At 42.2% G+C, this 25,169-nt stretch overlaps 1 protein-coding gene across 4 annotated transcripts in view; it reads left to right on the top strand.

Moving 5' to 3' along the window:
- Ubap1 (ubiquitin associated protein 1) overlaps positions 1–25,169 on the top strand; it is a 41,766-nt gene that overhangs the window by 261 nt on the left and 16,336 nt on the right. For 2 of the 4 annotated variants that reach the window (XM_034502418.2, XM_034502419.2), the window contains exons 2-3: positions 20,384–20,424; positions 24,608–24,732. In XM_034502418.2, coding sequence (XP_034358309.1) covers positions 20,391–20,424; positions 24,608–24,732 — 159 coding nt within the window. In that variant the 5' untranslated portion in view covers positions 20,384–20,390. Of the gene's footprint in view, positions 1–57; positions 168–15,756; positions 15,802–20,383; positions 20,425–24,607; positions 24,733–25,169 lie in introns of those variants that run through there. The other 2 variants (XM_076935160.1, XM_076935159.1) reach the window with 2 other exon arrangements.

Here is a 25,169-nt window from a genome sequence, read left to right as displayed (position 1 = left end):
GGCGGAGTTGGGGGAAGGGGCCGGTACAGGGCGATCGGGGAGGAGGGAAGCTGGGGACCGGGTGTCTAGGGGCCCGGAGGGATGGATGAAAGGATCTGGAGTAATGGATCAGGAGGGAGAAAGAGCCGGACTACGACCGACGACTCAGGGCGGATTCTGGGCGAAGGGTCAGAGTGACGGGACCGGAGTTGAAGGGGCGGAGGGCAGACGGGATGCGGGCAAATGAGTTCGGATTAAGGGGACTAATTCGCTCAGAAGACAGGCTCAGTAGAAATCTCTCGCTTAAGTGAAAGCTCAGTGGGAGCTAGAGCAGGTCCAGGAGAAGAGCCCAGATTTGGTAAAGAAGGTAGAGTACCGGGGAGTTGAGGGCGAGCTTGGAATGTGAGGATTTAATTATTTGGGCGGAGAGATGAGGGAGAGAAATAAGACCGGGGTGACTGCTTTTGGGGGAGATCTTTGGCATTGTCTGGTCTTCTCTAGCTGTATCATCTCTGTGGTCTTCTCTAGTTTTTTCTTTCTTTTTAAAATTTCTGGGTTTATACACTTGGACTATACACCTGGTTCTCAAACAACCCCAAGTCTTTCTTTTGAGGCCATTTGCTCTTGACCAGTGATCCCTGACCTTTGTGTTTTTCCTTCGTGTAATTGTTTTCTGAATTGAGGCTTAGAAATATAGAAATATAATTATTTAAAACAATTTTGTGTTGAACTGGAGTAAGATTTTGATACTTTTTAGACATCATAGAGTGTTGTAAACCCAAATTCTGTTCTGATTTTCACAGATAAAATGCTTTGTCTGTTTTCTCAGTTGTAAGTGTTAGTATTTGGGAATTTGAATAAATATGGTGCGTGTTTCCTGGTTTTTTTTTTAATTTGATGCTATAACAAGGCATTTTGTTTCCGTTGATAAACAGGTCTTCCTAGGGGCAGGAGAGATGGTTAAGCAATTCAGAGCACTTATTCTTGCAGAGGACCCAAGTTCAACTCTCAGTACCCACATGGTGTCTCACAGTCATCCATAACTCCAGTGCCTTCTGATGTGCTCTGCTACAAGGCAGGGCTGTCGTGCATATGAGTACATCACGCAAGCAAAACACATATATGAAATAAATCTAAAAGCTTTTTTTCTTGTCACTTAGTTATGTTCACTCTTCTCCCCCCCACCCCCCCCAAATTTGGAGACAGGTTTCTCTGTGTAGCCCTAGCTATCCTACCCCACCGGCTTATAAAAATTGCTCTTTCTAGTTAATATCTAAGCTTAGTTAAACTGGAAGTTTCTGCATTAATGCAAAGAACACAAAAGTAAGAAAAAAAATTGCCTAACATATTTTAAGTGAAATTTTATGTTTTTGTCTCTAGTCTATTCTGTTATGTATTGAAAGTCTACTGTGCCTTTCATTTACTGAGTTGTAATTGTGGGAGCAGGGGAATTAGTATTTCTCTAGTAAATGTCCTTGTCACTGCCTAGTAGATAACTAACCTGTTCATTGTGAAAAAGTATTAATTTATAAAAGTTAAAATATCTGAATATAAAAACTTCCTGAAGTTTTACTTTAAACTTTTCTGCTTAGTATTTAAAACTCTACTTCATTGTGACATTTTATGTGTGTTTTTGTTTCCTTTTTTCCTTTAATTTAATTTTTTTAGTTAATTTAGTTATATGTGTGTGAGTGTCTTGCTTGCATGTCTGTGCATAGAAGAGGGTGTCCCAGAACCTGTTGTAAGCTGTTGTGTGGATGCTAGGACTTGAACTTGGGTTCTTGGAAGAGGAGATAGTGCTCTTAACCTTTGAGCTGTCTCTTCAACACCCTTTTCCTCCCTTCCTTCCTTCCTTCCTTCCTTCCTTCCTTCCTTCCTTCCTTCTTTCCTTCCTTCCTCTTTCCTCTTTTTTTTCTTTCTTCTTTCTCCTTTCTTCCTTCCTTCCTTCTCTCTCTTTCTTTCTTTCTTTCTTTCTTTCTTTCTTTCTTTCTTTCTTTCTTTCTTTCTTTCTTTCTTTCTTTCTTTCTTTTGTTTTCCGAGACAGGGTTTCTCTGTGTAGCCCTGGCTTTCCTGGAATTCACTCTGTAGACCAGGCTGGCCTCGAACTCAGAAATCTGCCTGCCTCTGCCTCCCAAGTGCTGGGATTAAAGGCTTGGGCCACCATCGCCCGGCTCTTTCTTTCTTTTTTTTTTTTTGAGACAGCATCTTAATATCTAACCCTGGCTGACCTAGAACCCTGTAAACCAGACTGGCTTCAAACTCAGATCCTCTTCTCTGCCTTGAGACTTTGAGGACTAAAGGCATTTATTTACTCCCATACCTGGCTGGTTTTATTTTTCATTTTGATTCTAAGAAAACAGTAGCAGCATCATAGTAAGATTTGTTAGAGAGGTGTCATCAGTGGTTATCAGTGCACTCTTGACAGAAGTAACTTTCACTTGTTTGTAACTTTTAAAATTAAATGACTTGTCTGTGTAGGTCAGAACAACCTGTTGGAGTTCCTTCTTTTCTCCACCATGTGGGTCCCAGGGATCAGACTCAGGTTGTCAGGCTTGTGTTTCTCTTTTCTCCTTTGACTGTGGTATTTAACATCTGTCAGGAGTGGTGACACCTTCCTGTTATCTCAGACCTGCTGAGGCTGAAGCAGGAGAACTGTAAAGAGAAGACCTTGGACTACATAGTAAGACTTGACCTCCCCTACCACCCCAAAAAGATGAGGGCTCCTGAAGTTTAATTGGTGATGAAAGTTCTTTTGAATATTTACAGCATTAATAAATATATTATTTTTCGTGAGCACAGACACTGATGTTTTTTTTTTCCCCCTACTATATTGTTTGTGTATTAAGTTTCTCTGTATTGTACTGGCTGTCCTGGGAACTCTGTAGATTAGGCTAGACTCAAATTCCAAGATGCCTCTGCCTCCTGAGTGCTGAGGTTAAAGGGAAGCTTGTGACACTACTGTCTGGCACGGTTGGCTTAAGTGGAGCCTGGGGAGAAGGCTCACACTGAAATGCTTGCCTCTCAGGCATGAGGGCTTGAGTTTGGGTCTCCATGTTAAAAAGCTGGATATTACAGTGTTGTATGTACCCTTATAGTTTCAGCACTGGGGAGGTGAAGACAGGAGGCTATTTGGGGCTCACTGGTCCAGCCAAATCTTTAAGCTCCTGGTTCATTGAGCGACCCTATCTTGCCTTTACCTGCTGAGCCATTAGTAACACTGATAGGCTTTTTTTCCCCCTTTTTTCTTTTTGGTTTTAATTCATGTAGGGGTGTGTGTGTGTGTGTGTGTGTGTGTGTGTGTGTGTGTGGTGTATATGTGCACATGAATTAAGTGCCGGTAGAAGCTAGAGGTATTGAATCTCTTGGAGCTGGAGTCTGATAGTCTTCCTTTTTAAAGATGTATTTTGATTTATATTTATGGATGTTTTACCTGTAGATAGGTCTGTGTATCATGTTCATGCCTGGTACCTATAGAAGCCAGAAGAGGGCATCAGATCTTCTGGAACAGACAGTTGTCAGCCTCCCAAATAGGTGCTAGGAATTGAGCCTGGGTCCCCTGGAAAGGCAGCCAGTGTTTGTTTGTTTTTAAAGAGTTATTTGCTGGGCAGTGGTGGCGCACGCCTTTAATCCCAGCACTTGGGAGGCAGAGGCAGGTGGATTTCTGAGTTCGAGGCCAGCCTGGTCTACAGAGTGAGTTCCAGGACAGCCAGGACTATACAGAGAAACACTGTTTCGAAAAACAAAACAGAAAAAGATTTATTTATTTTTATTTTATGTACATTGATGGATTGCCTGCCTATGTCTGTGAAGGTGCCATACCTCCTGGCATTGGCGATACAGACATAACAGCTAGGTATGTGCTGCCATGTGGGTGCTGGGAGTTGAACCCAGCTTCTCTGGATAAGCAGTCAGTCCCTTAAACTGTCAAGCTATATGTCCAGTCTCAGAACAACTAGTGTTTCAACTGACATTAGTCTAGGGTCATGATAGTTTTAAGAAATGTGTTTCTCTATTTCTCTACTAAATGCTTTTTTTAAAGCAGGGGTTTCTCTGTGTAGCCCTGGGTTTCCCTGGAACTTGGTCTGTAGACCTTGAACTTTGAGATTTGCCTACCATTGTCTGGCTCCAAATACTTATTTAGAACATATAAAGGCTTTTGTTTGTTTGTGAGACCAGGTCTGACTATGTATTCAAGGCTGGCCTTGAACCTTTTTTAAAAAAACAACAACAACAAAAAAAAACAAAACCAAAAAAAACCCCAGGGTTTCTCAGTATAGCCCTGGCCTATGCCTTGGAACTCACTCTGTAGACTAGGCTGGCCTGGAATTCGGAGATTAGTCTGCCTCTGCTTCCCAAGTGCTGGGATTAGTGGCATGTGATATCACACTAGGCTCAGATTACAGTTTTTTTTTTTTTTTTTTTTTTTTTTTTTTAAGTTTTATTTTTATGTACATGGTGTTGTCCTGCGTCCTGCATGTCTATATGTCTGTGGTGTGACAGTAAGATCCACTGGAACTTGAGTTACAGACAGTTGTGAGCTGCCATGTGCATTCTGGGAATTGAATCTGGGTCCTGTAGAAGAGCAGCCAATGCGCTTAACTGCTGAGCCATGTCTCCAGCCTCCTAGATTACAGTTGTAAATGGAGAATCTGAACTTGAGTTCAGATCTGTTCAGTGTGACTGCTCATTCTGTGTGTGAACCCATTCACCCCATAGGTAGTCATAAGCATATTTCACTTTTTGTAAAGTTTAAGCACTAGTTATAAAAGCATGCATGTAAAAACTGTCTGTTTACATTGAGTAGTGAATGAAAGTAGTTGTTTAGAATTTTAGCCACTTATGATATCATCAGTATGCTAGGAGGAAATTAATGCCTGAATATTTTGTACCACACCTCAAACCAAATCAGGATACACTGGATAAGGAAGGAAAGTTTTCTTGCTTGTATTGTTTTGTTAAATTGTACCTAAGGGGGCTGGAGAGCTGTCTCAGTGGTTCAGAGCACTGACTGCTCTTCCAGAGGTCTTCAGTTCAATTCCTAGCAATCACATGGTGGCTCACAATCATCTGTAATGTGATCTGATGCCCTCTTCTGGTGTGTCTGAAGACAGTGACAGTGGACTCACATATAATAAATAAGTCTTAAAAAAAATTGTACCTAAGGACCTGAATTATTATTTGGGAATAATTTACATGTATCCTTGGAACTATATTGGTTATAATCAGTTTCTGTGTAACCCCAGCTGGCTTGGAGCTGCCTATGTAGACCAGGCTGTATTGAGACTTTCAGCTGCCCTCTGCCTCTGCTCTGGGATTACAGGTTTGGCCACCATGCTTTACTCATTATCAGTTACTTCATGCTTACTAAACACTTCCAGTGTTTGAGTCACTGCACTGGCTCATGGTAAAATCTTGTGATGCTGAGTCAAGAGGCTACCCATGTGTGCTTTGGTTGCTTCGTTTTCCTCTTCAGAACTTGATATTGTGAGACTTTTAATTTTTTTTTTTTAATCTGGGGAGTTAAAAATGCTATCTGTTGTATAATTTTTAACTTGACATTCCTAGAGTTGAGCTGTTTTCATGTATTTGTTGACAGTCGTGTTTCTGGTAAGTTTGTATTTTTCTTTGTTGTCATTATTTTGGATTGTTTCTCTTCTTAGTTAAGTAAGATTTCTTTATTTTGGTTATTTTTTGATACAGGGTCTTGAGGTAGCCCAGGCTGGCCTTTAGCTCCTGATCCTTTTGCCTCCACTTCCCAGGTGTTGGGATCACAGGTGTAAATCACCACATTCAGCTTAAATTATTTTTTAATTTATAGTTTATGAATATCCTTTTGGATTTTATGACTTTTTATTTTTTAAATCTTTTTATGGGTTTTGGTGGGTTGTTGATTTCTTTTTTTTTTTTTTTTTCTTTTTTTTGGACAGGGTTTCTCTGTGTAGCCCTGGCTGTCCTGGAGCTCACCCTGTAGACCAGGCTGTCCTTGAACTCAGAAATCCGCCTGCCTCTGCCTCCCAAGCACTGGGACTAAAGGCGTGCACCACCACCGCCAGGCTGGGTTGTTGATTTCTTTAAAAAATCATGACAGCACACATTTGGAGGTCAGAGGACAACTCATGGGAGCCAGTTTTCTTCCACCATGGATCCTGGGATTTGAACACTGGTCATCATACTTGGTGGCAACTGCTGAGCCATCTTGCTGGCCTTGTTGGTTTTGAGACAGGGTCTGGTTACATAGCTTTGGCTGAACTTTAGTCAGTGTACTTTTTTTTTTTTTTTTTTTTTTTGGTTTTTTGAGACAGGGTTTCTCTTTGTAGCCCTGGCTGTCCTGGAACTCACTCTGTAGACCAGGCTGGCCTCGAACTCAGAAATCCGCCTGCCTCTGCCTCCCAAGTGCTGGGATTAAAGGCGTGTGCTACCACCGCCCAGCAAGTGTGCTTTTCATGTAGTCACTTTTAGTACTGTTAGTCAGTGTCCCAAGAGCTAGAACGACAAGTGTATACCATCATATCCTGCAAAGGTTCACTTTAATGAACAGAGCTTTTCAGTCTTTTATAGCCATTTTAAAAAATTAAATTTAGGAAATTCTTTGCTTTCAGGCATACTATTTTAAACAATCTCTTTTAATGTTGGTACTGGACTTAACTTAAGGCTAGTAAATGCTAGGCAAGCACCCAACCACTAACCTGCATTCTATCCTCATGCCATTTCAGTAAAGACAATATCAATCAGTGTAGTATGCAAGTTGACATTTGAGGTCAACCTGGGCTACATGAATCCTTATTTCAAAAGAAAAAAGAAGGGCAAACTTCTCAGGAATTTTGGCATCAAAAGAACAGAGAGGTTTTTTTTTGTTGTTGTTGTTGTTGTTGTTGTTGTTTTGTTTTGTTTTTGTTTTTTTTTTTTTCACTGATTTTATTTCTGTGTCTGTGTCTATGTCTTATGTATGTATGCTTTGTGTGTGCTGGTGCCTGTAGAAGCAAGAAGGGGATATCAGACCCTGTCATGGTTTAAATGAGAATAGCCTTCTTAGGCTCACATATTTGACTTCATGGTGATCTCTAGCTAGTGGAACTGTTTGGGAAGGATTAGGGGGTGTGGCCGTAATGGAGTACGTGTGTCACTTGGGGTAGGCTTTAAGGCTTCAAAAGCTCATGTCATTTTTAGTTACCTTTTTTAAGCTCATGCTTTTTGATCAAAATATTAAGCTTTCTGCCACTCTTTCACTGCCACGTGCTTGCCTGCTGCCTGCCTGCTATGCTCTGTGCCAACAATGGCCATGGACTCTAATGCTCTGAAATTGTAAACCCCAAATAAACTCTTTAAATATAATTTGCCTTGGTAACTTATCTTTACTAAGTAACTAAGGTGGATATTCTAAGCAGGAATCATAGACTGTTGTGAGCCACTGACATAGGGCTGAAAACTGAATTCTGATCCTCTGGAAGAACAGCAAGTGCTCTAAACTTCTGAGGCATCTCTCCATTCATTTCCTCTTTGCTTTTGTTTTTTATTTACTGTTTTATTTTAAGTGTATGTATGAATGCCTGTGTGTAATACTATGTGCACCATGTGTATGCCTGTTGCCTGTGGAGGCCCAGAAGACGAGTCGTGTTCCTGGGAACTGGAGTCACAGACAGTTTTGATCCACCATTTGGGTAATGGGAACTGAATGTGTGTCATTTAATCTAGTCCTATTTTTTTTTTTAAGATTTAAAAAATTATTTTATGTGTATGGTATTTTGCTTGCATGTATGTCTGTCAGAATCCCTGGTACTGGAGTTACACAAACAGTTGAGAATTGACATGGGTACTTTGGAAAAGCAGCCAGTGCTCTTAACCAAGGAACCATCTCTCTAGTTTCTGCTTGTTTTTAATACAGGATCGCATATATTTCAGGGTTAGGTACTTTCTCTGTATAGCAGAAAATAACCTTGAATTTCTGATTCTCTTGCTTTCACCTCCTGAGTGCTGGGATTACAGGTGTGTCCTACCATGCCTGTTATGAGAGGATGGGTTTGGAGTTGAGGTCTTCCATATTTGCTATGTAAGCACTCTGCAAATTGAGCTACACTCCTAGTCAAAACCAGACAGTTTTAAAAACAGCCTAATTATGCCTTATACACATTTTACAAGACTGAGATACCAATAAATTTATGAATGACATGTACATTTAAATGTTAATGTGAGTTGACAGTGAGGGTTTTTTTTGGGGGGAGGGAGTAGTAGCACTGAAAGTGAATTATTCAGTGTAAACTGTTATTTCTTTTACTAAAAGAAGGCAACTTTGGGTTCCCTGCAAATGGAATTACAGAATGTTGTGTGTGAGCCATCATGTGGGTGCTGGGAACTGAACCCAGGTACTCTACAAGAGTGACAAGGGCTCTTATTGGCTGAGCTATCTTTCCATCAAAGAGATTGCTCATTTGGCAAGTACTTGCTGTGCATACATTACCCAGGGAAAAGGCTGGGCATGGTGGTTTGCACTCTGGATGTGGTCGTGCACACTTGCAATCATAAGAAGTACGAAAGTCTTAGAAAGGTGAAGACTGGCAGACACTTAGGATGTGTTGGTTGTTCAGCCTAATTGCTGGACCCAGAGTCCCAGTTAGAGAATTTGGCTCCAAACACAAGAGGATGTCTTCTAAGGAATGGTTCTGGAGGTTGATTTCTGGTCTTCAGCAGGCACAGGCACCCTCCCACACATATTGCCCCATCTCTGTCCTCAGAGTTTTTCTATAATCCTAGCATTTAGGATTATAGAAAACAAACTCATCGCTGCCTCCTCATCGCTGTCACAGACACCTGACATAAACTAAGCCAGAAGGATTTACTTTGGGTTTCTCTCATGGTGGAGAACCCACAGGTGAACAGCTTACACCTTACGGGGAGACAGCTATGGCTCAAGCTCTGTTTTCTCCTTTTTCTTTATTCAGCACAGACCCCTGTGGATGGGATGGTGTCATTCACATTAGGGTAGGTCTTTCCCTCTCTCCTCAATCCTCTGCTTCTACTGACACACCCCTAGGTGCTTCTCTGCAGGGTGTTGTGAAGAGTAATCATCCTAGTTAATTTGAATTTAGGAATTGTTCTTCTATTGAGTTGAATGCTTGGTTTTGGTTAAGATCATTGTTTTGTTATTGTTTTGGGGAAAGACATGAACTAGAAATGATTACAACCAAGTGTGGGACTCACACCTAACTTAGTGAGTCGGTGAGGGTTTTTTTTGTTTGTTTGTTTGTTTTTGTTTTGTTTTTTTGATACAGGGTTCTCTGTGTAGCCTAACTGCCTTGGAACTTGCTCTGTAGACCAGGCTAGCCTCGGACTCAGAACCACTTGCTTCTGCCTTCTGAGTGCTGGTATTAAAGGTGTATATCACCATCATCGGGCCTAAGTTTTTTTTTTTAGTTACTTACAGGAGGAGCATGGATGCCTGAAAGCTGTAGCCCATCCCAGTTTGGGTGACAACTCAGAAAGCTGCATCCCTGGTCCTTTCTTCACAACTTGGAGGGACCTAGAGTCCCTTCTACCTAGTAGATGTACTTGCTTATATAAGCTTGGGGAGAGGCCTTGGGCCTTGGGAATCTTGTAACTTTGAAAATCTCTTTTGAACATTCATGAGCTTCTGAGTCTGGTAGTGAGAGGGATTGAACCCAGGACCATGCAGCTGGCTTCATGCACTCTAGGTGAGCACTCTGCTAACTGAGCTACATCCTCATCCCAGCTTTTCGAGTCTGAGATGTAGCTCAGTTGGTAGAGTGCTTTTCTTTAGTACACACAGAGCCCAGGGTTTGGTCCTCGGCATGGAATAAACTGGACATGTGGTACATACCTGTAATTCCAGCACTTGGGAAGTGGAGGCAGGAGGACGAGAAGGTGACCTGTGGTTACATGGCTCATTTAAGGCCAGACTTCATTTGTTTCTAAAGAAACAAGTCCCAGCTCATTCCTGGGGAATGAGGAAGAAAGTGGGGAAACAAAACCAAGAACTAAAAATGGAGCTTCGTAGTGGATGCCTGGGACATTGAAGGTGTTGCCCTTGGTAGGAATGAAATACTTCTATGGATGCCAGTTAGATCCTGAAAGAGTTTGTGATCATAAAAGAGCTAGAGAGATGACTTGTGGATAGAGAGAGCCCTTCTGTAGAGGCTCTTCCAGCGTGGTTCCCAGCACTCCTATCAGGAGTCTCACAAGTGTGTGTAACTGCAGCTGCAGGTGATCTCTCTCTCTGCGAATTCTCACATGCAGTCATCTACATATAATTTTTAAAAAAAGCACATTTGGCCTCTCTTCATTCTGCTGCTTTCCTGTCTTACCAAGTGAGGCCCCTCTATCATGTGCTGCTATCACAATGAAGTCCTCACAAAAGCTAGACTGCTGTTGGGACTTTTCAGCATTCATTTGAGCTGAATTTCACCTTCCTTCCTTTTTAAAAAAAGTGCTGGTCTTGATCCCATGGGCTGAAATACTTCTTCCTTTTCAGCATTCCTGGTAGCTGGGACTACGAGCGTTCATTGCCATGTTCAGCTATCTTATATATGTCACCATATCTCATATTACAGCAATAAAAAACAACTAAAAAATGACCAAGGCTGGTGCTCCAGTTACTCTTCTGTTGCTGTGATAAAACTGACTAAAAGCATCTTGGGAGGGAAGAGTTTATTCCGTCTTATAACTCCCAAGGCATAGTGCGTCACTGATGGAGCCAGGGCAGGGGCTGCAGCAGAGACTCCAGACGAATGCTGTGTACTGGCTTGCTCCTAATGCCTAGTTCAGCCTTTTTATATAACCCAGGACCCCTGCCCAGGGCTGGTACTGTTCTGTAGGCTCTGCCACATCAATAGTTAAAGCAAGAAAATGTTCCACAGGCATGCCGACAGGCCCATTTATCTTATGGAACTAACTCATCAATTGAGGGGTCCTTCTCCCAAGTGACTCTAGTTTATAGTAAGGTGACAAAAACTAACCAGCACATTGGATGAGATGACACAAGCCTGCAGCATATGGAGGTAGAGAGTCAGGAGAATTACTTCAGATTTATATAGCAAGCCCCAGGCCAGTCAGGGTTGTGCAGTGAGACTGTCTCAAAAGAAAGAAAAGGCAGGGCCTGTACAGGAGGCTTAGCAAGTGTTCCTCCAGAGGATCCAAGTTTAGTTTTCAGCACCACATTGGGCAGTTCACAACTGCCTATACCTTTAGCTCCAGGGAGCCCACCATGCACACATAGACTTGTATACATGTAATTAAAACTAATAAAAGCAAATTCTAAAGAAAGAAAGTAGAAGGGGTGGGTAAACAGCAACAAAACAGCTGGTAATCTGAATGTTAATCTGAGTTTTCGGCTACTTTAACTCCTTGTTGTTTGTTACTACTTCTGTGACCACTTTAACTCCTGTTGGGACATATTCATCTTCTAGATAGCTTTGCCTGTCTTGTGGGGCAACAGCATCTTAATTACCCTAACTCTAATTTTTCTTTTGAGACCTGGTCTTCTTTATGTGTATCCTGGCTGGCTTGTTACTTACTTGATATGCATGTAGTCCAGGCTGGCTTTGAATAGCTCTCCTGCCTCTGTCTTCTAAGTGCAGTGATTATAGGTGCCTACCACCTACCATCACACCCACTTCTCTTTGTCTGAATGAATGTGTGTGTGTGTGTGTCTGTGTCTGGTGTTTTGGGTTTTTGTTTGTTTGTTTGTTTGTGGTTTTTTTTTTTTTTTGAGACAGGGTTTCTCTGTGTAGCTCTGGCTGGCCTAGAACTTGCTCTGTAGACCAGGCTGGCCTTGAAGTCACAGAGGTCTGCCAGCCTCTGCCTCCTGAGTGCTGGAACTAAAGGCATGTACCATTATGCTTGGCCCATAAAGAATTTTTTTTTTTAAGGTTTGCTTTATTTTTTAATTATATGTATACAAATTTTTGACTGCATGTATGTCTGTGCACCACTTCTGCATAGTTCCCTTTAGAGGCCAAAAGAGGATTTTGGATACCCTGGAACTGAAGTTACAGATAGTTGTGAGAGACCATGTGGGTGCTGGGAACCAAACCCAAGTCCTCTTGCAAAAGCATCAAGAACTCCTTGCCTGCTAATCCATCGCTCCATATTTTTTATTTGATATGTATGAGTTTTTTGCCTGCATGTATTTATGTACCATGTGTGTACCTAATGCTCATATCATGAGCCACCACCAGTCCCCTTTTGAAGACAGGGTTTCATTGTGTAGACCTGGTTGCCTTCAAAATCATAAGTAACCTGCTCTGCCTCCTGAGTACTGGTATTAAAGGCATGTGCTACCATGCCTGTCTCTTACTTATTTTGACTTAATTTTGAGTTTATTAAGCTGTATATGTCTACAACTTTATAAGTATATGGTCTCTTACAACTATCTGTAACTCCAGTTCCAGGGTATCCAAAATCCTCTTTTGGCCTCCAAAGGGAACTGCATAGCAGTGGTGCACAGACATACATGCAGCTTTATAAACTATAAACTATAAAGCTGTTTGTGCGCTACCGGGCATAGTAGCGAATGCCTTTAGTCCCAGCACTTGGGAGGCAGAGGCAGGTGCAAAGACAGCCAGAGCTTTAATAGACCCAGTTTCCTGGGGAAAAAGAGATGTTAAACCACCCACATAATATTTATTTTAATTATTGTGTGTGGGCGTGTGCATGGTATGTATACACACACACACAGACACACACACACACACACACACACACACACACATATTTTTTGAGACAGGGTTTCTCTGTGTAGCCCTGGCTGTCCTGGAACACACTCTGTAGACCAGACTGGCCTCAAACTCAGAAATCCGCCTGCCTCTGCCTCCCAAGTGCTGGGATTAAAGGCGTGCGCCACCACCGCCCGGCTGTGTATGGTATGTATGTATGTGTGTGTGCATATGAGGGTGCATGTGCCAGGTGTACGTGTGGAAGTTAGACAACAACTTCTGAGAGTTGATTTGCTTCTTTGACCAAGAGTTAGTTCTGGGGTTCTAGGAATGTCACACAGTTCTTTTAGAAGAATATGTATGTATGTGTGTGTGTGTGTGTACTTACTTACTTACTTACTTAATTAATTAATGGCCATTCCAGTTTGTCAGCTTGTCTATATCCAGAATTGGAGGACACACTTGTGATCCAGATCTTGAGGCTGGAAGACACAAGTTTGACCTGTATCTTGGCCATGAAAAGCTTAGGCCCAGGCAAGGTAGCACATGCCTTTAATCCCAGGAGACAGAGGCAAGGAGATCTCTTAGTTCAAGGTGAGCCTGGGACAAAGCAAGTCCCAGATCCGGTCTTGGTGGTGCACACCTTTAATCTGGGCCACACCTGCTGGAGGCCTACCTGAGGACATTGGAAGAAGGAAGACTCACTCTTACTGCATGCACTCACTCGCCAGCACATTTGTTGGAATCTACTTCTCTAGAAGACCAGCTGAAATAACTAGTCTCGTGGGACTGAGGCTAGTTAGATCCTTGGACTTCCATTCACAGCTGCCCATTGTTGGGTTAGTTGGATTACAGTCTGTAAGTCATCACAAATGCCCTCAATATAGAGGGAATCGTTTTCTTAGCACAGCTTACTCCTGGGATTTGGTAAAAACCAAATGTGTGTTCTTTGAGTAGAGCTTTTGGCTGGGCTCTGAGGTTGGGTGTGTCACTTGGCTGAGCTTCAAGTTCAGGAGATGCCACTGGTTGGATTTTGTGATCCTGGAGGACCGTTAACAGGGCTCTGTAATCTTCTTTGGGTAAAGTGGGCTACAGGCTATGTTTCATAGCTGAGCTGGCTGCAGACTGGGCTCTGCAATCATATGAACTGGACTGTTGTGTCCTGTGGTTGGGTGGGGTCATTTGGCTACAGTCTCTCTGGGTAGGGCTGTTGGCAGTGTTTCAAAGTTTGGTGGGGTTGTTGGCTGTCTTGGTCCGGTGTGTCTGAGCTTTGGCTTTGTGACTGGATGGGATTGCAGGATGCACTCTATTTGGTGCTCAAAATGTTTGAGGTTTTGGATTCTTGGATTAGGGGTAATCAAGTGATATAGTCTATGCAGATATCCTCAAATCCAAAAAAGTTGGAGTCTGAACCACTTGTAGCCCAAACATAAATTTCCGATGAGGGATTCTCTACCTGTGCCATTCTGCTTGTCAGTGCCAGTACAATGCTAGCACATTGCCCTCATCTGACTGTTGGACTTTATTTGGTTTTTAGTTTTTTATATGTTCTTTTTATGTTTCAGGTCCAGTTTGGGACAAATTGATTGTATTGTCATGTTGCCTTATTTATGACTTCTTAGTCTTTTTTAATTTTTAAATTTTTTTTAAAGTTTTTGTGTATTTTCTTGGTGGGGGGCCACATATATCCTTGCAAATGTGTGGAGATCAGAGGAAAACTTGTTTGATTCAGGGATTGAATTCAGCTTAGAGGCAGGCATCTTTTACCAATTGAGCCATTTTGTCCCCCTCAACCCTCACTTTTGTTCCTCTTCCTCCTCCTCCTCCTCTCTTCCCCCTCCTCCTCTTCTTTGTATTGCCTGCTTGGTTTTTTGAGATAGTGAAGGCCCAGGTTAACATTCTCAACTGTGCAGCTCTGGCTGACTCGGCCTTCAGTGATCCTCTGCTTCAGCTGTGCAGATTTTGAGATTATAGGCATGTTACCACCAGTTTCTGCTTCTTTTAGCCTTTTCCTGTTTTTCCCTATTAGAATATTTGGGGGAGTATCAGGCAGTGGTGGGGCACATCTTTAATCCCAGCACTTGGGAGGCAGAGTGCAGTTTCAGGACACCCAGAGCTACGAAGAAAAAGAAAAGTTGGGAAAACTGTCAGGTATTTTGGAGTATGACAATACCTAAGCTGGGCAGTGGTGGCGCATGCTTAATCTCAGCACTTGGGAGGCAGAGGCAGGCAGATCTCTGAGTTCGAGGCCAGCCTGGTCTACAGAGTGAGTTCCAGGACAGCCAGGACTGCACAGAGAAACCCTGTCTCGAAAAACCAGAAAAACAAAACCAAAACAAAACAAAAACAAAAACAAAAACACCCCAAAACCTAAAGGGGCAGTGGGTGTCCTGTGCTGCTTGTTAGCCTGGCTTCTGATCAGTTTGATTGGAATGGTGTGGCAAAGTGTCATTGGATGAGTCAGAACTAGTTAGAATGGCTTGGCTGATTGGGAAAGTAATCCCATGGTTGGAGTTAGGAGACAGAAGTGCATTTAGCCGTGGGCTGGCACTGCTGCTGGATGGCGGTGCTTGCCCAACGTGAAAGGCGGTGTGATTCCTGTGCTGTAAAAGCCAAACTAAATCAAACCAAATTACCAGAAAGACAAGATAAACCTCCCCTTAAGCTCTGGCTTTTGTTGATCTTGTTTTCCGTATTTCACAGTAGCTTTTTGACTCTAAATGAGTCATTATTTTGAAAAAAATGTCTGTAAGAGGAAAGTGGCATGACAACTTTCCAGCTAGTCACATATGGGGTTCTTGTATTTAAGTTCTATTAAAAATTAATCAAGGGCTGGAGAGATGTCTCACTGGTTAAGAGCACTGACTGCTCTTCCAGAGGTCCTGAGTTCAATTCCCAGCAACCACGTGGAGGCTCACAACCATCTGTAATGGGATCCGATGCACTCTTCTAGTGTGTCTGAAGACAGCTACAGTGTACTCATATACATAAAATAAATTAATTAAAAATTAATCAAGGAGACCCGGCATTATATGGTAGTATTCAGACTTTGATTTTTTAATTTTACTTACTTGTTTGTTTGTTTCTGCCTGGGCTTACTGTGTGGTTCTAGCTGGCCTTTAACTCACAGAGACCTCCTTGTCTGCTGGAATTAAAGGTGAGTGCCTTCATGCTCAGCTGTAATTAACCGAGTTTGAAAACTGCTAGAACAGTAAAGTTATGTTTGGCATTAGGGTCCTTTTGGTTAGATTAATAACTTCTAGTGTGATAGCAGTCTCCTCAGCCCGGAGACATACTGTTGAATGTTACCTTTAAAAAAACATTTCACATACTTTGTTAAAAAGAAAATAGAAACCTACCTTCTTTTCTATTTTGAGTTTGAGCTCAGCTTTGATACAACATTTTCTAGATTAATTTATTTTACCCAGATTTCTAAATGTACCTAAAGTGTCATTTTTCATTGCTTATTAAAGGGGTGGGGGTTATGTCTTTAGAGTTCTTTTCTTTTGTTTATTAATTGGTTTAGTCTGCATCTTATTTTTCTTTTTTAGATAGGCTTAAGCCAGGCATAGTGGTGCATGTCTTGATGCATTTGTATCTGAAAATGTCTGTGTTTAAGAACAGCACAGTCAGCTTGTTGGCTGGCTGGTTCTGTTTCTGCCTTTGTTCTGTGTTTGAGACAGAATGAATGGTCCTGTGTCCATCAGACTGGACTTGAATTCTCCTGCTTCAGTTTCAGGGGTGTGAGGTTGCAGGTGCTCTGAAAGAGCCCTGCAGCTCTACTCACTGAGTCTGTTTTGTTTGTTTTTGTTGTTTGAGATAAGATCTCTCTGTGTAGCCCTGGCTTTCTTGGAACTCAAAAATCTGTAAACCAGGTTGGCCTCAAAATCAGAGGTCCCTGCTTGTCCTGCCCCTGCCTCCTGAGTGCTGGGATTAAAAGTGTGCACCACCATGTTCTGCTCAGCACCCTTCTGTTTTCTTTTTTAAAAATATTTGTAGCCTGGCTAGTTCACTGAGTCTTAAGAAATGCTCCAAATGGTGTGTGTGTGTGTGTGTGTGTGAGTGTGTGAGAGAGTGTGTGTGTGAGTGAGTGTGTGTGTCTGGTGGTGGTGGCAGTGGGTGTGGTGGCTGAACAGGCCTTTAATCACAGCACTCAGGAAGCAGAGGCAGGTGAATCTCTGTTAGTTAGAGGCCAGCCTGGTCTGCAGAGCTAGATCCAGGATAGACATGGGGCACAGAGAAACCTTGTCTTGGAAAAAAAAAACAAAAAACAAAAAACAAAAACAGAACACCAACAAAAAAATGAATGTGAGTGTTTTGCCTGTGTGTGACCAAATTGTGTGTGTGAGCCTTTGAGGTCCTCATGATTCCGTAGCACTTACTCACGGTGCCATCTCCCAACTCTGACCCTGGGGTTTAAGAGACTGCTTACCGTTTTAGGTGTAGGTCTAGGGTAGAGTGCTTGTCTAGCTTGTGTAAGAAAGCCCTGGGTTAGATTCTAGCACCTCATCCTCCTGACTGGAAGGAAAAAAAAGGAAAGGAAACATTTATGTAGAAGCACTTTTATTTCTGATGTATTGACTCTGCTACGTTTTTAGTCTTGTTGACAAGAAAGTCCCTGAACTCAGTCCTGTTGCTTCTACCTCCTGAGAAACTCAGATCCGGGCCTTACATATAGATGCTGAGTCCTGAGAGTCTCCTGTTCAGGGAAGTTTGTTGAGTTGTGTTCACTCAGGCTTTCTACAGTGGTGTCTGGTGGCTGGAGAGATGACTCATTTAGAACATTCGTTGCTCTTCCAGAGGACCCAAGTTCAGTTCCCAGCATCCACATCAAGTGGGTCTCAGATCCCCAGTAATTCAAGCTTATGGGATCCGATGCACTTTTCTGATCTCCGTGTGCTTCTGTACACATGTGACACACAGAGTTTAAAATACAAGCAAACAGTATTCTGACAGGGTATGGTGGTATTCATCTCTAATTTCTGTAGATTCAGAGGCAGGAGGATGAGCGTTTGAAGCTGTCTTGGAGCTCATAAGACTAGACTGGCTCATAGAGACCTGACCTCAAAACCAAACAAAACCACCCCAACGAGAAAGGCTGGAGATGGATTTCAATTTTCTAGTGCTTGCTTAGCATGCTGCCAGCACAGGAAGAGGTATATTCCTACGAATAGCTTCATAGTTCCTGTCTGCGGAGGTTTGAGTGGTCATGTTCTGTACTGGGGCAGTTCATACCTAAGCTCTTCATGGGTTGTACCATTTAGTGAATAAATAATGGTTACACCTCTAAGTTGTCTCTGTCTTGTTCCTGAGTGCTGTGTATTCTTTCTGTACCAGAAGTCACTGGTTCTTTTTCATTCATTTTTCTTGTTCTGAGGTGAAAGATTTTGATTACTTACACATCACTGTGTTTTCCTTTTAGCTTTTCTACCAGAGTTAAATGATTGATACATGTGGTAATACACACTCAATGTGGAAAATCTAGAAAATATAGAGAAAAGAATAAGCCTGAAGCCTGGCTATAATCCTTACACCCAGCAATGTAAGAGTGTCCTGTCTTTGTTTCCAAAGCACATTGGTCTCTTTTAGAAAATGTCAGAGCTCATCATATCTTCTTCTGCAAATTAATGATTTAAATTTTCTATTTCAGTTCTTCATAGAACAGAGGTAGGAAGATGTGAATAAGCAGTGTTCTGGTTGAACTGGAAGAAGAAAGTAACACACATACAGAGCTCGCTGGCACTGACTGCACAGCAGGAGTCAGTGTGCTGGCTGCTTTGTGCATCTTTCTGATTGGCTTTCTGTCTTCAGCTAGATGTGCTGAGTGTGCACAGCCTTTAACAGTGAGGTCTGGTTTTTAAACACAGCTTGTGAACAGTGATAGACTATGAAAATAGTGTCTGGCTAATTAGTAGACTCAAAAAGACTAATAACATTCAGGCCTGATACACTTAGTCTTCATAGACACAGTTTTAACTAATAAAATCTTCTGATTTAAGATTCTAATCGAGATTCTAATACTGTCACATTCAACTATAATTTATAGTTTGTGTGTAGAGGTATACCAGGTTAGTGGTTAGGTAGAGTGCTCAAAGATGACTTTTTTGCAAGTTAACTTTAATTTATCCTTTAGTGAGTTCTGCCTTCATGGTAGGCAGTTTGTAAAATAGTTCTTTAAGAGCTGGGAATGTACCTTAGTTGGAAGCGTGCTTGTCAGGCATGGCTCACCTTGCAAACTTGGCATGGTCACAGGTCTGTCATCCTAGCACTGAATTGGGATCAGGAGTCAGGATCATCCTCAGATATATAGTTAGTTTTTGCCAGCTTGGTCTACACAAGACTATATTTCAAAAAAACATTTTTTTTCAAATTATAATAAGTTTTGGGCTGGTCATGGTGATGCATGCCTTTAATACTAGCACTTGGGGAGGGGGCCAGAGGCAGGTGGATCTCTCAGTTTGAGGCCAGCCTGATCTACATAGTGAAGTCAAGCCAGACAGAGCCACTGCTTCAGAAATAAGTAAGTTAGTAAGTAAATAAATAACCTCATCTGAGACGCTTGTGTATCTGCTAGAGGGAAGTAGTTTCCTGCCGGCTGGGTTTCAGGACTAGTGATATCATGAAAAATAAGCGAACATAATTAGATTAATAAAGGTTTTCTTTTTTTTTTGTCCTTTTTCTTCTCTGTTTTCCTTTTCTTCCCTTCTCTCTTCCCTCTGTTCCGCCCCCCCCCCCCCCCCAATCTGATCTTACCGTGTAATTCAGACTGTCTTCTAAGTCCTGGGAATCCCAAATACTGGGATTGCCGGCATTCCCCACTCAGCACATTTGGCCTAGGTAATGACATCACTATGTGTAACTTGATAGTAGCAGTCAGTGTCACTTGCTGTGAGCATGCATTTTAATTAGGAAACAAATGTTTTCCTTTGCTCTAGTCACATGCTGTAAAAGGTAGTAAGGTGTGCAGCCCTACTCCAGAGGTTCTTCAGTCTTGGCAGTTATGAGTCAGTCAGAGAGCTATACTGGCTTAACTAAATAGAGTAAAACAAGTTTCTTACTCAGTGTTACACATTTGCCATTTACATCAGGAAGATCAGCTTAGTAATAGTTTTCTTTTATGACAAGCATAGTCATTGATTGGTGGCTGCCAATATATTACTCCTCCAATATTTCCTCAAAACCTGCAGGTTTAAGAAATATTTAAATTTCCTTTTAGAAGGGAATTTTTGGTTTCAAGGTAGAGACTCTTCTGTTTAGGCTAGCCTGAAACTCATTGTGTAGCCTAGGCTGGCCTCAAATTCTCTGTGGTCCTCCTGCCTCTGTCTCCCATTTACTAGTAATATATGTATGAGCCACCCCACCTAGCTTGATGTTTCCTCTAGAAACCTTATTTCTTTGAGCTGGCAAAATGGCTTGTCAGGTAACGGTGCTTGATGCCAAGCTGGACAGCCTTGGTTTGACTCCTGGGATTCACATGATGGAAGAGAACATTGACTCCCCAAAGCTGACCTCCAAACAAGCATCATGTAGGCAGCACACGGGCATGTAACACAGTAATAAAATGTTATTTTTAAAAATAATGAACTTCTCCTTTATTGGGCCTTCTTTTCGAGGACCTTGGGAGTGAAAAGTGAAGACTGAGTTCTGGAACATTAGTATTGTGGTTTTGTTTGTTTGTTTTTGTCTCCTTTATACTGTTTCAAGGCATAGAGCCTAAGAAACCTTTCCTTCTTTTTCAGGTTCTAAATGGCTTCTAAGAAGTTGGGTACAGATTTTCATGGTAAGTGGTGTTAAATATTATGGTTTAAGTTATGATTTTATCAGAGAATTTGAGTTAATTTAGTATTATGTTGTTTCTTTATACTGAGCAGCCAGAGTAAAATAAGAGGTATACAAAACGGAGCCTGTGCTTCTCAGGGCCTTCAGTAATTTGACATTATTTCTTCAAATGCCTACTTAAACTGTGGTCTTCAGAGTCTCTGGGTTTGTACCTAGAGCCACACACGGGCAGGCCTGCCTCCTGTTCCTCAGCACTGCTCCTTTCTGTCCGTGCTCTCTCCCCATCTAAGTCGTTAGTTAATGATGTCTGTTTGTTTGGTCCTGCATCTGTCACGTGCCCCCTTCCCCTCACCCCCCCATCCTTCCTCCCCCCATCCCCCCATCCCCACAAAAGCAGTTTGCTGTGAATCATTCAGAGTATCACAGAGGCGTCAGTGACCGTTCAAGTGCTTAATCTTTTCCCTCCTCTCTCATCTTCCCTTCTGCGTGCATGCGTGTTGTGCGTATTGAACCCAGGGTCTTTTTTTTTTTTTTTTTTTTTTTTTTTTAGTGTTTTATTTATTTCATGTGCATTGGTGTTTTGCCTGCATGTATGTCTGTGTAAGGGTGTCAGATTCCTTGGTTTGGGGGTTACAGACAGTTGTGAATGGCTGTGTGGGTGCTGGGAATTGAAATTGAACTTGGATCCTTTGGAAGGGCTGCTAGTGCTTAGTTGCTGACCCCAGGGTCTTTTGTATCTGTCTAGACAAGTGCTGTACCACTAAGCTGTAGCTTAGTTCCTCTCAGTCTTGTCTTCATCTTTCTGATGAGGCTTGGGCATGAGACACAGTGAGCTCCAGGCTAGACTTTGCTACATTATCAAGACCCTGTCTCAAAAGATTCAAGATTACCCCCAAACTTTTTTTTTTTTTTTTTTTTTTTTTCCTTTTTGAGACTTGGTGTCTTTGTACCTACCTCTGGCTCCTGAGTGTTGGGATTAAAGGCAGGTGCCATGATGCCCATCACTGAACTAAATTTTATTATTTTACCTGTAGAGAATTTAGATTTTTAAATAAAATAGTTACGATTAGACTATTTTATCCTTTAGTAGGCACTTATCCTGAAGGATCCAAGCACTTCAGATTTTTGTACAACTGATTTTTCATTTTAAAAACTGCATTGGGGGCTGGGAGAGCTGGCTCAGCAGCTGAGGTCGTGTATTAGTCATCCAGAGGAGTTGAGTTTGGTTCGCAGTAGCAGCTACAACTGCCATAGTTCCATCTCCAGGGCATCCATTGCCTCCATCTCCTTTGACACCCTCACAAATATGACATACACATATACACATGGATTTAAAACTTGTGCATCATTGTGGCAGTGGTCCACAGACCGCATGTCAGCATGGCTGATAAGCTCTTCTGAGCTGGAGTCACTCACCTGGGTCAGAGCGATGCAGCAGTTGCTCTAGCTTCAGCTTGCTTACAAACTTTAGGAAGTATCTTTGAAAATTTAGGTTGCCACACATACACATGTAAGTTGCATAATACTGTGTTTGTTCCTGTGGTGTTACATCACTCAGACTCTGCAGTTTGCAGAGACACTGTCCTCTGAATACTAGTGAGAGGGTGTTGTCCAGCACTCGGTAACTGTAGAGGAGCACATCCGACTTGTACACATGTAACTTTAGTTACTTGTTTCCTTTTTTTCTTTGGATTGTTGTTATTATTGTTGTTGTTGAGATAAGTAAGGTCTTAGTATGTAGCCTTGGCCAACTTGGAGTTTGCTGTGTAGACCAGGCTGGCCTGGAACTCACAGAGATCTACCTACCCCAGTTTCCTAAGTGCTGGGTTAAAGCTGTGTGCCACTACATATTATTTAATTAATTAACAACAACAACAACAACAATGATGTGTGTGCATGCTCATGGCATGAATGGAAGTCCACCACATGGGTTCAGGGGATTGTGATAGTGAGCACTTTGACCCACCGAGCCATTTCTCTGACCCTAATCTAACATTTTACGTCAGTCAGTCTCTCTGTATGTGTATATATGTGTAGTTCAGAGGTCAACATCAGATGTCCTCTGTTGCTTACTACTTAAAATTTTTTTTTACACAGGGTTTCTCATTAAGACTAAGTATAATGGATTTAGCTCAAGTTGCTTGCCAGCGAGACCTCAGCATCCTCCTGTCTCTGCCCCCCAAGTACCGTTATTTTTAGTGGGTACCACTATGCCTGGCTTTTAAGTGGGTCCTAGAGATTTAAAACAAGTTCTCATGCCTGCACAGGAAGTGCTTTACTCACTGAGCCACCTCCCTAGTCCTTAAAATTTTTTCTAAAAATAATTTCTCAATATTTTTGTTAAGTAAGTGGTTGACCTGATGGATGAGGAGGTCATGGTTACTGAGGGCTTTGCCTCTAAGTGTGTGTCACAAATATTTTTATTAATTCTTAGAGAATTTAATGTAATTTATGTTTATTATATTTATTCCCTGCTTTTTCCCATAACTCCTCCTAGATCCATGTTCACCCCAAACTCCCATCTTGATGTCTTTAAAGTAGCTGAGTCCAGTCTGTGCTGCTCGTGTGCTCTTGGCTGTGGAGTGCAGTGCAGTCGACCTGCTAAGGAGGAACCAGCTGTCCATACCTCTTCTGCTAAGGGTTGGGGCTCTCCAACCCCTCTCCCTCCATACCAAAATGTTGACTGGCTTTTGCGTGTTTCTGAAAGCAGTTAACCTTTGTTCTGAGCCAGGCATGATGCATGCTTACAATCCCAATCTCAGAACAGAGGCAAGAGAATTTCAGGTTAGAGGCCAGTCTGTATGTAACAAAGATCCTGTTTAAAAATGACAAAAAAGATTATCCTCTTAGCTATCTTACTGTACAATATAATATTGTTAGCTTAAGTACTGTGTTGTACATATCATAGATCTAAAGAGTTTATCTTATATAATCAAAACTTTATCTATCCACTTTAACTATCATCTTCTATGGTACCTCCCTTCTGAGGGCGAGCCAGCCAGTTTCTAGACAGGTTCTTTACCCTTAAGTTCTATTAAAAGGCTTAAATACTTCTGAGTGGTAAAACAGGCATTTTGTTTCTGCTTGTGAGCTGTAACTGCCTTATAATTTGATGTGGGGAAGGTGGCTATCACTGTAATTGTGATTCTAGTTTATGTCATTCTTTGTTGGCCAGCCAAGATGCTACTACTTTTGGGTGGTGATGGGGCACCTGGTATTTCTGTAACTTTGTCTAGAATCTGAAAATTTTGCATTTATCTTATATGAATGCTCTGTTAAAAAACACTTTTATAGTTGGGCATGGAGGTGCATGCTTATAACCCCAGAACGAGTAAAATGTGTATAGGAGGATTGTGAATTTATGGCTATCTTGGGTTGCACAGCTGTTTCAGTACTGCACCCCACACCCCCCCCAAAAAAAAAAAAAAAGAAAAAAAGAAAACAGCAGGGTGTGGTGGTGCATCCTGTGATTTCAGTGCTACAGAAAGGGAGAAGGGTTAGGAATTCAAGGCTTTCCTGAGTTAACAGAGAGCTCAAGACCAGCCTGGGCTGCCGGGCGGTGGTGGCACACGCCTTTAATCCCAGCACTTGGGAGGCAGAGGCAGGCGGATTTCTGAGTTCGAAGCCAACCTGGTCTACAGAGTGAGTTCCAGGACAGCCAGGGCTATACAGAGAAACCCTGTCTTGAAAAACCAAAAAAAAAAAAAAAAAAAAGACCAGCCTGGGGATGGTGGGTGGATAAAGAGGTTGGCGAGATGGCTCAGCAGTTGAGCACACCTGCTGCTCTTACAAAGGACCCACACGGCAGCACTCAAGTTCCAGGTGGTCAGACGCTCTCTTATGGCCTCTGTAGGGACCAGGCAGACACGTGGTGCACTTATAATAACATGCAGGCTAAACAGCCACACATGTAAAATGTTGTTGTTTTGCTTTTGAGATATGATCTCACTACATAGCCTTGACTGTCCTGGAACCCACTCTGTAGACCAGGCTGGCCTGGAATTTAGACACCCACCTGCCTCTGCCTCCCAAGTGCTGGGATCAAAGGCGTGCGCCACCACCGCCCGGCGGGACTCAGGTCTTAGGGTGGTATAAATGAGTGTGTGTCAGCTAAGCCTAGGATTATAGCAAGATACATATCATTTGCTGATATTTTCTGCTTTATTATTATTTTTTTATTATAGGGACTTTCAGTTACCTTGATGATGTCCCATTTAAGATAGGAGACAAATTCAAAACACCAGCGAAAGTGGGTCTGCCTATTGGCTTCACCTTGCCTGACTGCTTACAGGTTGTCAGAGAGATGCAGGTAAGTGGTGAATTCTAGTCAATATTCCGTGCATTAAAGACTGGATAAAGCTTTATCTACATCTCATAATTTTATCTTGTTGCTCCTGTTGCTGCCTGCTTTACGATGATACCTAGAGCTCCATTTATGTCTTGCACATGCATGGGTTTTGTTTAACATGTTTAATTATATTTCTTTCTGGGTTTCTGTGCCTGGTACTCAGCAGATACCAATTATCCCTGTTGCTCACTCACCGCTTTCCTTTGCTGACGTCCTCGTCGTCTTCTCGGTCAGCAATGTTAGACAGTGTTTGTCTTCAGCTGTACCTTACACTTCATTCTAGCCTCCCTTAGTCTCACGAGGCTGTCATAGTAGCCCCTTTAACTGGCTTTGCTGCAGTGCTTTCCATATCATTTCTACAACAATGATTGATTTTAAGGTTTTAAAATTATGCAAAA

Source organism: Arvicanthis niloticus, chromosome 5 (genome assembly GCF_011762505.2).
Source record: "Arvicanthis niloticus isolate mArvNil1 chromosome 5, mArvNil1.pat.X, whole genome shotgun sequence".
Classification (NCBI taxonomy): domain Eukaryota; kingdom Metazoa; phylum Chordata; class Mammalia; order Rodentia; family Muridae; genus Arvicanthis; species Arvicanthis niloticus.
Note: the sequence above shows the minus strand (reverse complement) of the source record. Positions and strands in the feature narration are given on the sequence as shown.